Source organism: Nyctibius grandis, chromosome 17 (assembly GCF_013368605.1).
Source record: "Nyctibius grandis isolate bNycGra1 chromosome 17, bNycGra1.pri, whole genome shotgun sequence".
NCBI lineage: Eukaryota > Metazoa > Chordata > Aves > Nyctibiiformes > Nyctibiidae > Nyctibius > Nyctibius grandis.
Window position 1 is genome coordinate 2,570,452 of NC_090674.1, and position 12,164 is coordinate 2,582,615.

The window sequence follows — 12,164 nt, forward strand, 5'->3', positions numbered from 1 at the left end:
AAAGAGTTGCACAGGGTTTCAAACTGGCTCATTTAAAGCAGCAAAATATATTTTCTTTTTTTTTTTCTCCCTAAAGGTTGCACAGCTTTTTCTTCCAGCTACGGAAGTTCAGCATAGAAAGGGAAATGCCTCCATCTATTTCGATCGACAGACTTCCAAGAAACCTGTCATTTATAAAAACCTACCCCAAAGGAAAATATTGAGCATTCAGCTACAAATGTTTTTACAATGACAGTGACCGAAGTCACAATCTGAGAAGCTAGTATCTAAGAGCAACCCAAAAACATTACCTAAAAGACTAGGTGAGGAAGCAGACATGTCAACTATTATTAAAACAGATGACTGTAATGGCAAGTGACTTGGCACAATTTTCACTGAGTCCTTCCCCTATGCCTGCACCCTGTCATTTCAAACCAGCACCTAAATAGCAACAGAAATATGAAGGAAGTGGCAAGTTTCAGCAACCCACCCTCCACCAAACCTAAAACATCGCTAAGGTGTTCATTCAAACCACCTGCAATCTCATAGCTCAAGTGAGGGGAAAAAAAAAAGTCTTCAGGACAACATCAAAAGATCAGAGTTGTCACTAAATAATTTCTTTGCCTGTGTCCTCCATCCAGCTTTCTAGTAATGAGGCTCACGAGCCTCTTCTTTAATAACAGGGACAAGGTGGTACCAGGAACTAACCAGGATGTAACACTTCTCCCACTGGCGTGAGTACAGATGATTTACTACTCCCCTCTCCCTCCTTCTTCGGTCCCAGGAGTGCAACTGTATCACACTTTCAGAATGTTACCTAAATACTTAAAATTAAGAAGGTAAAATGTTTGTGTATTCAGGCCAGCTGTTTTTCACCGCAGTTTATGAACACAGCTCAAAGTATGCTCGCGGACTCTGAACAGGTATTTTACAGAAATTCTTTCCAGCATACACAGGTGCAAAAATCCCTCGAGCAAACATACCAATGTAGTTAGGTATGTGTAACTTCAATGCCAGTTGTACTTAAAAGCACACATCTGGACCACAGTGGGATGACTCAAACTGCGAAGCAGAGTTGTGAAGTGCAAGAACCCTGCAAGGAAGGAAAACAGTATCCGAACAATGGGATCCTGAAGGCTAAAAATCTCCCAGAACGTCCCATTTTGTGCTTCCTAGTACCTTTCATTATTTAAAAAAAAAAAAAAATATTGCTTACATTTTCCTTACCATCCAATTGCTCTTGGCAGATGGAAACTAAATGACCAAATCCCTTTTGAGAAGTCACCTGGAAACAGTTCCATTAGCCACCTAATAAGCAAGACAATGGGTCACTTTATAACATGTCCAAACGAGTAACCGGGTCATTAACTACCAGGAAGCGCCGACTGCTTACAAATCTTTCACCCGTACCCATCCGTTCAACCAGCGGAGACGGCCCACTGCTTCACCCACCGACAGTCCGACACGTTTTAGCCTCTGCCAGCTATAATTCAACTATGGGTAGGAGGGGAAAAGACAGCAGCAGAAGTCTTCTGTGTCAGGGATTAAGTTTGCCAAAGTCTGTGCAGACTACAGATTTCATGTGACGTACTTCTTTCTTCAAATATGCGTATATCAGATATGCTACAAGGTGGCTATTATTTAAGTTACTCTGTCTTCAATTTTCCACCATTAAAACACCGTACATTTGTGAGAAAATGAGGTAAATTTCTGTAAGTGCAAGCCCAGCCATGTAGTGTTAGAGGTAATCAGTTCAAAAATTCCAGATCAGAATAAACTGACATTTTAAAATTTAGTCTCACTCAGTTTTTGAAAGCATGTAAATAACTTCTTACTAGGGATTTAAAACCTTCAGAGAGCGGTGTTTGAGGATAGTGCTGCATCATCAGTGCTGACCTCCTAAGACAGGCTTTTCCTCTCCAGTGTTCAGATTTTATGTAATCACAGAGAACCGTGGGAACCCAAGGGAAAAACTCCTCCTCCGCTGAATATCTCAGATTCAGAAGACAAGAATGTGGTCTGTACTGAGCTGCTCCAAAACGAAGCATCCAAAGAAAGAAAGAAAAAAATCAGATGAAAAGCAACTAATTTCATTTTCACAGCGTGACAGTATGCTTAATTTTTCCCTCTCTTCTTCTAAGTTTGCTCTAGTCTGTGAAATATATATCAACAACTTCAATAGTGATTCTGTTTTGAGTTTTGAGCTGCCCAGGGGGGAGTTAAGGAAGAGACCCCAACACTACTCTGTTTACTCTTACATCCAAACAATTTCCTTGGGAAAACATCATTATTTTAATTTTAAGAGCACACGAACATTAAAGCAGCGAGCATGTTGGCAGTTTAGGTCTGTCTGATGAGACTTCATCCTGTACTTATCAGTCTAACCCAGAGGCAAGAATCTCCTAGATGACATAATCCTGATGTCACACCCTATTGTGTAAAACCCCAGCCAGCAGTGAGATGGAAAGTCAGGTTTCCTTAGCGCTAGGATGCATAACAAATGCATCTGGATTCAATCTGCAGGGCCCTCGCTGTGAAAACCACAGTAACTATCATGCCCAAGAGAAAGCCATCACAAAGGGCTAGTAACCATTAATGAGGAACAGTGAGCTAATGGCAATAAAGTCACTTCAAAGCTTTCCATGGGTTTTGAGTTTAGGCAAACTAGGTTTACATCTAAACACAGACAGAACGCTTACATAAAGAGCTCACAGCTGCCTAATCACTTTCTGAGTTGAAAGTTGCACTGAAGGCTGCAGGAATCGAAGCTCAGCAACTGCTCCCCCACGCACACCTACGGGCACCAGCACTGGCAGGCTGTGCTAAAACCAAAAACACTAATTACGCCTCTTACATCTGGTGGCCTCCTCTTATTTACTAGGTGGGATCAGCACAAAATAAATCAAATTTGGTCAAAAAGATGAATACAGCAATTGCTACAAACCTTGCGAGAAGTGCAAAGTATTTTCAAAATTGGAGAGGAATGAATTCCACTCAGAGGACCTCACGGTCTATCAGACGTAAAGGGACGTATCAGACCAGGTAAAGGGATATATAAAGGCAGGGAAGGAGAAATTAGATGACAAACTACAGCAGCATTCTGAAAGAGTTAAAAGCCCAAGGGCAGCACTAACAGAGGTTTGCCATTTTTTTAATCAAGACAGAATCACAGAATCGATCAGGTTGGAAGAGCCCTCTGGGATCATCGAGTGCAACCATTGCCCTGACACCACCATGTCAACTATGTTGGCACTAAGTGCCATGTCCAGTCTTTTCTTAAACACCTCCACAGATGGTGACTCCACCACCTCCCTGGACAAGTGGACGAAGGTTAGTATCAGAGGTGGTTCAAGCAAACAATCCAAAATAAACTAAGAAAAAAGGTAAAAACAGCTAAAAAGGGGAAAGCTATCCAGCAGCTCACAGGACATTTGAACATACTTGGTAGTAGAGACAATGGCACAGAGTTCAATGGCAAAGAGCCACAGAGTCAAAATGAGACATCCCTGAAGTTCAGCAAATCAAAGTTGTTCAGTGAGATTAAACACACTGATTAAAAAAAAGTCAGCCCTGAGCACTCTAAAAATTAAGAGAGTAAGATTGCCTGTCACTGGGACTTCACTACCGTACCTGACCAGCAGCCCCTTCCAGCTCTCTAGCACAAGCATACAGGCAATTACTGCAGCCTCTCCACCTCGAGCTGAAAAGAGAAAGGTGACGGATGTTCAGTTTAGGCCATATCTGTGCTGCAAAGAGTACGGCAAATGCTTGGCTGGCAGGGGTGCCATCCTCAGCACTGCTAACACCATCAAATATTTGAGTGACTAACTCCATTTCAGACTGGATTCCAACCCAAAATTCAATAACAAGAGGATTACACACAATGAATGCATTTCAGAGGTCAATCCCCTCCCAGACCTCCTTCCGCTCCTACCAAATTCCTTGTCCAGAGCTCTAATATAAATTGAAAATGGATCAACATCAAAACCCAGACAGAAGCAGAAGTTCAAAAGGCTTCATGGCTTACTCTGTTGAGGGAACCTTAATCAATAAAAACATTTTCAGAAGCAGAATGATTAAGAGGAGCGTTTTATCTTTTTTTTTTTTAAGGCTGTTAAAAATCAAAAGTACCAATAAATCCAACTTAACTCAAGAACCAAAGAGGTAAGGGATAGCTTTCTAAATGCATGCCAGCTTACTAAACCAGTCCAAAGTTGCCAAAACTCATCTTGTTTGTAGAAATATTTAGATCAGCAGCATCCTTCCCCAGGGAGGTCTATTTAATCACTTCAGAAACGATTCCTTCCAGACAACACAGAGCAATTAGATTACTTAATTAAAGCACCGATTATCTCCAACCCAAAAGAACAGAACACAGAATCTAAAATAGATAGATTTATCCAGATGCCCTGGTCCTCATTACGCTTTGATTTCAATCAATCGCACACACACGTCAAGCAAAGGGCAATAAATTACAACCATGTGTTTGAAGAAATTATCTCCACGATATTGGAAGTGGAGAGGCAAGGTTGTAACTGAACGGTGTAAGATATTAGACTTCCATCTGGGAATAATAACCTACTGAACAAAAACATACCAGGGCATTAGCTTCAGGCAGTGTCTGAGTTAAACCTGGCAGCAGGAGATCAAAATTAAACAGTTGTTTTTTGGGAAACTGACATGCATTTTGGTAAAACAGATAACCAAGAAATATGCTTGTTGTTTAACACGTATAACAGAGAGGGAATTAAAACCTAGTATAATTCCTCTTTAACCCAAAGAGACATGAACATGCCTCTAGAAGTAAAAGGTGGGCAACCCTAGAGATACTTAAAGGTAGTTTGCATTAAAACAGACACTTACAAGGAACAACTCAGTACTGCTTAGGAGGCACTGAAGCTTCAGCAAAATTATTCTTCTCAAGCTTTCATAATTTGAAACAACTCCATGCGATACTACAAGACTTCTCCAAACTTATTTTCACACTACAGTCACTCAGTGTGCTGGCCAATAAGCTTTTGGGGACAAAACTCACGTTTAAGACTAGTTACCAGCGAGCAAATCTGAATGGATTATTTCACACAAATCGTTCACAAACGTGTAACAGGCTGTTTCCCTCAGAACACCCACGCTAGCAGGTGCCAGCCCCTTGGGAAATGGCAAATACATGCCGATGACTCACTAAATGTAGGTGGATACTTACCACACCTGATTAGAACAGAAACCTAAAAGGGAATGCTGTGTGGGCCAACTGGGACTGACACAAGGAAAAACTGAAACTATCTGAAGTCTTGGGAGGCGCCTGAGATGAACTCTGAGATATTATCACTTACTGTGCATAAAGGTGAACCCAGAGATAATCCAGAGGAAGCTTGGACCGTATGTTGAGAGAAGAGTGGGAACAGCACATATTCTCAAAAGTACTTATTTTTCTATAGAAAGGAAAATCTTCCTCTTCTGCTCCCCACTGGAACGACCAGTATAAGAAGTATTTTAAAGCTGGGGAGTGTGCAGAGCAACATCTCAGAAACAAGTGCTTACAAGGTATTAAGACACACATCTTTCTGCGACGGGCAGTCCATACTGGCTGGATGACTGCAAGCACAAGACCCAGCAGTTTAGCCCGGCAAGGCTGGAAACAAAGCCACAAACTCCTTTGAAAAACCTAGCAGAAAGCCTCATTACAGGAATAAAATGTCTAACAGGCCAGGAAATTCAAGCACTCTGGAGCTCGGTGTTCTCTGTGAGTGACTGCTTACATAAGATTATTTTTGTATTAACTGTTACCTCTCTACCATAAAACACAGCGTAGCTGTGGTTAGAGGTGTAGCTCAAAAACATTCTCTACCCCGTAGAGAGAGGGACAGAACAGCCTCTAAAGGGACTGCTGTATGAGAACCTGATGTGTCAGCTCAGAGGCTTCTCTCTCAGCATCATTTTCATCCTCTTAATCTGCAATGCAAGCTGAAAGTCTAACAGTGTACTTAAACTCACATTTTTAAAGAAAGAATTTGTAATGTGAAGTATTGGATTAGCTTTGTGTCACCTGTGAATGGTCTGTTTGGACAGACAACCCCATCAGAGTGAACAGAGACAACGAAAGTCTCTGCAGGGCAATTCAAGCAGCTTTTTTTGCACACTGCCTACAAAATGAACACCATTACTGGAAGTTGAACCTGTTATAAATCTTCCTATATAACAGAAACCGTAATTTCCACAAAAGATACAGTACTGAAGACTGCCAACACGCTACTTATTTTTTTGATTAATGCATCAACGCTTTCAAACGAGCCTGAAATATGTCACAATGCTGGAAAACCTCTGTTGTCACTGGCTCTGGAACTTGACACTGATAACTTTGTCCTGGAACCGATGCATCGTGCGCTCCTTTCCCAGTGCTGCAAGCTGCCAAACCAGAAGGCCAGTGACACCTTTAATCGACATCACATGGCTCAGACCTCCTTCTGGCTTTACAGTAGGTACACAGTATTAGTTTCCAGCTCTAGCAGACCATGGAAATTACATCACTGCAATTGCCATCTTGTTCCCACTACAGCCTTCCCCACACTTCAGACTCCCACACGGCTTCAGCAGCTGTTACACCGGTAATTGTTACAGTCATTCCCAACCTGATATATTGGCAAGACCAGCAAGCAGCAGGGAGAAAAGCTGGCACTTGCTACCCCCAACCTCATTTTTTCCCCCCTCCAATCTCCAAGTAAAAATTAAGCTTCTGCTGTCAAAATACCAAATCCAATTGTCTTGTTAAAGAAACTGCAGAGTCCTGCTACTAGAACAAAACCACGTTTCTATCCAAATCTCTGTTGTAGGTAAAGGACAAATCATTTCCAATTTCAAGCATGAGGAACCCTTCAAATGGTCAGGTTAAGTTTCCCTAATTTCACAAACTCTTTCCAAAAGTGCCACAATTTTTACACCTCTCAGCAGAACGTAAGCGACCCTTCTCCCCTTTTTCTGACACATTTTTAAGATCATAACATGCATCAAAGCATACCGTGCTGACAGATGCCCTTATCTAGTCTGACTACAAGCCATAATGCCTCCATCGTTTCTGGCTGATGACACAAGAATGAATTCTTTGTGAGAAATCCCTCCTGTATCCCCTCTAACAATGTATCGCCTATAAAACTTGGACTGACAAACTGAAAGATGAAATTTGATAGAATCTCACCTTTTACTTCCATACAATATACCAAGACTACTGTTGTACCATGTGCTGAACAGGGTTCAGCAGATTCGCCTGAGAGTAACCTGCACCGAGCTTTCCTTCCTGCAAATGAAACCTTTTTAAGGGAGTTATTGTATCCAGCCGTGACTTCACGGTCATCTGATCAAAGAGGGGTCTAAAAAGACAACCTTGCTTCCATAAGCCTACTCTTTTTCACCTTAGTGTATTAAAAAACCCTATTGGTCCTGGTCTGTTCTGCACCTGCGGAGTAGCTGCAAACCTCTCTTTGCTGCTTATACAAAATTCCTTTCTTCCAGTAAGTTCAGATATCAATAACAACTGTTACTTAGAACAGAAGTTGGGTATCTATGAAAATAATGCATGAAAATAAGTAAAAATTTGATACCTGTAACAAAAGTGTGAAGATTACACATTTGGACAGGCTACATTTACATCAAGCCACATCTTAAAATGAGTAGAAAATCTAGCAAGAAAAGTACCTTTTTACCAGCTTTTGTTAGCGTTATAACAGTACAGCGACATGCGATGAACTACATCAAAGGATGTGCTTTATCTCCATTTTTGGGCAACACGAAGCAGCAATGAGGTTTGTTCACCTTTTTCACGGTCATTAGGCATCTCCAATAACACAGCATCCCGTTGCTAGATAAAGCAGTTAAGTATGTGTTGCAAAGCAGAATGAACTTGCTTTTTAGATTTAGCATTACTATTTCCATCCCATCGCTGCTTAGGAGACCACAATCTATAAAGAAGACAGCTAAACCTGATCACATCTCAAGACCTGGGATGTGAATGCAATGCAAGACCAGCACAGTCCCACCTTTTAGAAAAATTGTTCAAATAACAAGTCACCCAGACAGTTTCCTATTGCTGCTTTAAAAAAGACACTGCCTAATCTACTTTTGTCTGTTATGCTCTGTTAATTCCTTTGCTTTACATCTCTTTAACAAGACAGGGCCTAAAACACGCATCAGAGAACAGCCCTTGCAGAAGTACATTAATCCCCACACGACTGCTGAATTTCAGTAAAACCAGCGTATGTCGTTTTACTGGAAGATGTGAAAGTTGCTGCTATATATATATAGATATTTTGAGTGAGTGCAGTCCTGAGGGAACTGAAAAAGCAGATGCTTTAAGACTGAACTTAAGATCAAAGAGAACATAGGTCATTTCAGGACAAAGATGCCATTAATCTGTTAAAGGGGGGAGGAGGCAGGAAAGCACCTCAGCATCTGCCTTTAGCATCAGCTGCCAAATTTGATCATGTTTTCATATCGTAAAATCACAGCAGATACGCTTCCCAACAGCAGATCAGCGGCTGCCTACCCTTCTTCCTCTGCTACACATTGGTATGCCGCTCTCAGAGGTAGCTAGCGACCACATTTTAGACTCATCGTGTGTACTGCATGCTGAAGGGAACAAAGCAAGCAGAGGGCTCTGTAGGGTAGAACTGACATACAAGTCTCTGTACTGGTCAAAGGCATTGTTGGCTTCCACCTCCAGCTTGCGCAGGCGAGCAGATGGCATGGCACCGTCTTCCAGGGGAGGATCGTATTTGTTACTCCACGGTGATCTGCCAAAGAGACAAAGAAAACAGAGGCAGTTAGAGAACCGAGACAAACTCTGAAAGGTTTGAGATCGGTGGGTCTGACCTGATCCACAGATGCTGAACTTCCAAAAAACCCAAAAGGTACCGAGAACCGTCCATCTGTAAGAATTTCACCCTCAACAGCCATTTCAAACACTGACAAAAAGGGGATGCTGACCCCTGGAAGTTTACAGTGTACCTGGGGAACACTCCCTGTCTTCAGGTTTCTTGGGTTTGAATCTATTCCTTCTTAAATATTCAAAAATGAGGCCTCAGCTGTTGCACATTAGATATTTAAAATTATTTTCATGCAAACACAAATAGGTTGTGTAGTTTATTTGGGATCTGACAGTATTTGACCCAAACACTGCTGTCTACAACCAAGGTCCAAATTCTCCTCCACTATTTTGCTTTGCAATAAACTCCACTTTTAGCATAACATTAGGCAAATGTTTGAACAGTCTGAAGGCTTTAACAGGGTTTGCAAAGCTGCACGTTTTACTATGATTTCTGCAGGTGTGGAAGAGATTTTGTGCTCTTAATTAAAGATTTGGTATTAAAAGATTAATGGAACTCTTTGTCCATCTGTTTGAGACCTTTATAATTCCCCTTCTGTAAACCTGCATTCTCTTTTTCATTTCCCCTGTGAATAACCAACCTACATATATCACTGCTAGTTTAAAGAAAGGTACCGCTACCCTTTACCTATTCACTTTTCAAAATACTCCAGCCTACTAACACCAGGTCTTAATGCAGTCCATACGTAAGGGCTTTTTGCTCAGTAGCCATTTGTTATTAATTTCTCAGAAAGGCATCTAGTTTTGACATCTGTTTAATGCAAAGCACAAAGAACAGGCTCTGCTTCGCTCTGGCTTTGCGCTTTCACAACACTTCACTCCTCCCCTACCACATCTGACTCAAAAGGTGAGACACCAGGAAAAGCTAAATCATTATGTCACGTCCACCCGGCGCAATGTTTTTCAGGTGGTGGTTCTCATTTTAAAACAGTTGCTTAAAACTCAGTTGCTTTGCAGAAAAGTTGACATCTACAGTAGTGCTCCTTTACCTACCAACTCTCTGAAATCTGGAAGAGATTCACACAAAAATCACCACCGGATGATTTCCCAATGGCACACCTACCCCCATCAGACAGCGCACCCAAAACCAAACGACACCAAAGAAGTTCAGGCAGACAGAGCATCGGCCTGGCTATCAGGAAGGCTGCAAAAGCAAAGCCAGGGTTCGTACCAAGGATGTTGGAGGGCGACCAAGCTGGGGAAAGGTCTGGAGGGTCTGACCTACAAGGAACGGCTGAGGGAGCTGGGGGTGTTTAGCCTGGAGAAGAGGAGGCTCAGAGGTGACCTTAGTGCAGTCTACAACTACCTGAAGGGAGGTTGTAGCGCAGTGGGAGTCGGCCTCTTCTCCCAGGCAACCAGCGATAGGACAAGAGGACACAGCCTCAAGCTTCGCCAGGGGAGGTTCAGGTTGGACATCAGGAAGAATTTCTTTACAAAAAGGGTTATCAGCCATTGGAAGGGGCTGCCCAGGGAGGTGGTGGAGTCACCATCTCTGGAGGGGTTTAAGAAAAGACTGGACATGGCACTTAGTGCCCTGGTCTAGTTGCCATGGTGGTGTCAGGGCAATGGTTGGACTCAATGATCCCAGAGGGCTCTTCCAACCTGGTTGATTCTGTGATTCTGTACGCCAGGCAATGCAGAAGGGTACCGCTACCTAATCAGCAGCGTTCAGAAGGATGCACTCGCTTTTTCTTTCTCTACATTTTAAAAGGCTCTTTCAAAAAAGAAAATCTCTTTTCTGTAAATTCAGAACACTGTGCTTCTCCATCACATATGAGGGAATGGGCGAGCACAGAACTCATGCAGATGCCACGGTGAAGATACTTCAATTGTAAACATTAGACCTCTTCTGCGGGCTGCAGGAATGGGATTTAAGGGAAGCCGAGTAACAGATTCTTCTACCTAGCAGATTGTGGCATTTTCAACCCGTTACAGATGGAGCCAGGATCGACTTCACCTAAAAAAAACCCTCATAACACAATGCTGTATTTTTTTCTTTTTGTGGAAGAGTACTCACAACACATTTACGAACTTAAATGGAAGCTATTTGAAGAAAGACAGATGGACAAACACTTAAATTTCAAAAGTCAGACCCCTAATTTCCCTAAAAGAGAATGTTTTTTATTTCAGCTAACAGGTTTCAGTGTTGTTGGCACCAAATTCCCCATAAGGATTCCATTTAACAGAGTGGAAATGTATGGACAAAGTCAGGGACCTTGAAGTCTTATATAAAAAAAAAATTATATTAATAAAAGCTCCACCTTCACAATGTAGATTCGATGGCTGTTTGATATCCTTCACAAACCTTTGTTATTAGAGGAGCACTGCCTGCAAGACTATGTGCACAAAAGGCTGCTCCCACAAGCAGCAGTGTGACAATATGAAGGAACTGAAAATTATCTATTTATGAAGACAGAAGAGAGACTCCAAAAATCTACCTTCTGGTCTGATCCATGTTCAACTGGAGAAAATCAAGCCTGTCTAAATATGAAGAACGAGTAAAGCATGACAGGCTAAGCATTAGGATATTCATTTCCCTGTGCGCTGCCCCATGAAACTGGTGAAGTTATCATCTGAATGGCCAAATATTAGCTTTTTTTTCAAAGCTAATTCCCAGTCAAATTGTAAAGCCACTCAAAAAAAACCCCTATAAAACTTGATTCCCAGTGAGAAAGTCTGACTACCTGGCTCCACCTTTCCTGTCGAAGTAGCATGAGGCTCAGTTGTCCACAGAATGCTTTGAAATCCTTGGATTAGTATTAAAAGAAATGCAATTAGCAACCTCTCCAATAAGAAGAAAACTGGTGTTTAGTTTGAAGTGTGCAGTAATTGGGGATGTAGCATGTTGCAGGCAGGGAATAGTATTTCTTGGGACTTCTAATTGAGTGTGTGGTTCAGAAAAATCTTTGTGGAAATATCAAAAGCTTTTAAAAGCACACTAAACTCCTCCTAGATTTTTGGCCTAATTGATTCAATTAGTGTAAGAGCCACTTCCCAGTAACAACTTCAGATTTTATGAGGTATGAATAACAGTGTCTGAACACAGGCACAGAACGGGATTAACACATGCACATGTTAGTGTCGCTTGGTTTTCAAAGGCTTTTGCTTTAGGAAAGAATTTACTTCACGAAACAGAGCTGAGACCAATCAATTCCAGAAGGAAGAATCACTTCAATCCAGAACGCTCGAATCAAAAGCCCAAAGAACAGCATTCTTTAATGCCAGCAATTAGTACGTTATGCCTATTCCATACAAACAAATGAAATAGCTTTTCTGAAACCCCATTACTTAAGAAGTCCTGAAAATTTCA

The 12,164-nt window shown here is 41.8% G+C and overlaps 1 protein-coding gene across 1 annotated transcript in view; it reads right to left on the minus strand.

Annotated features, from left to right (window-relative positions):
• The window catches only part of CAPZB (capping actin protein of muscle Z-line subunit beta), a 59,222-nt gene that overhangs the window by 17,748 nt on the left and 29,310 nt on the right, over positions 1–12,164 (minus strand). The window contains exon 4 of the mRNA XM_068414772.1: positions 8,649–8,762. Coding sequence (XP_068270873.1) covers positions 8,649–8,762 — 114 coding nt within the window. The remainder of the gene's footprint in view (positions 1–8,648; positions 8,763–12,164) is intronic.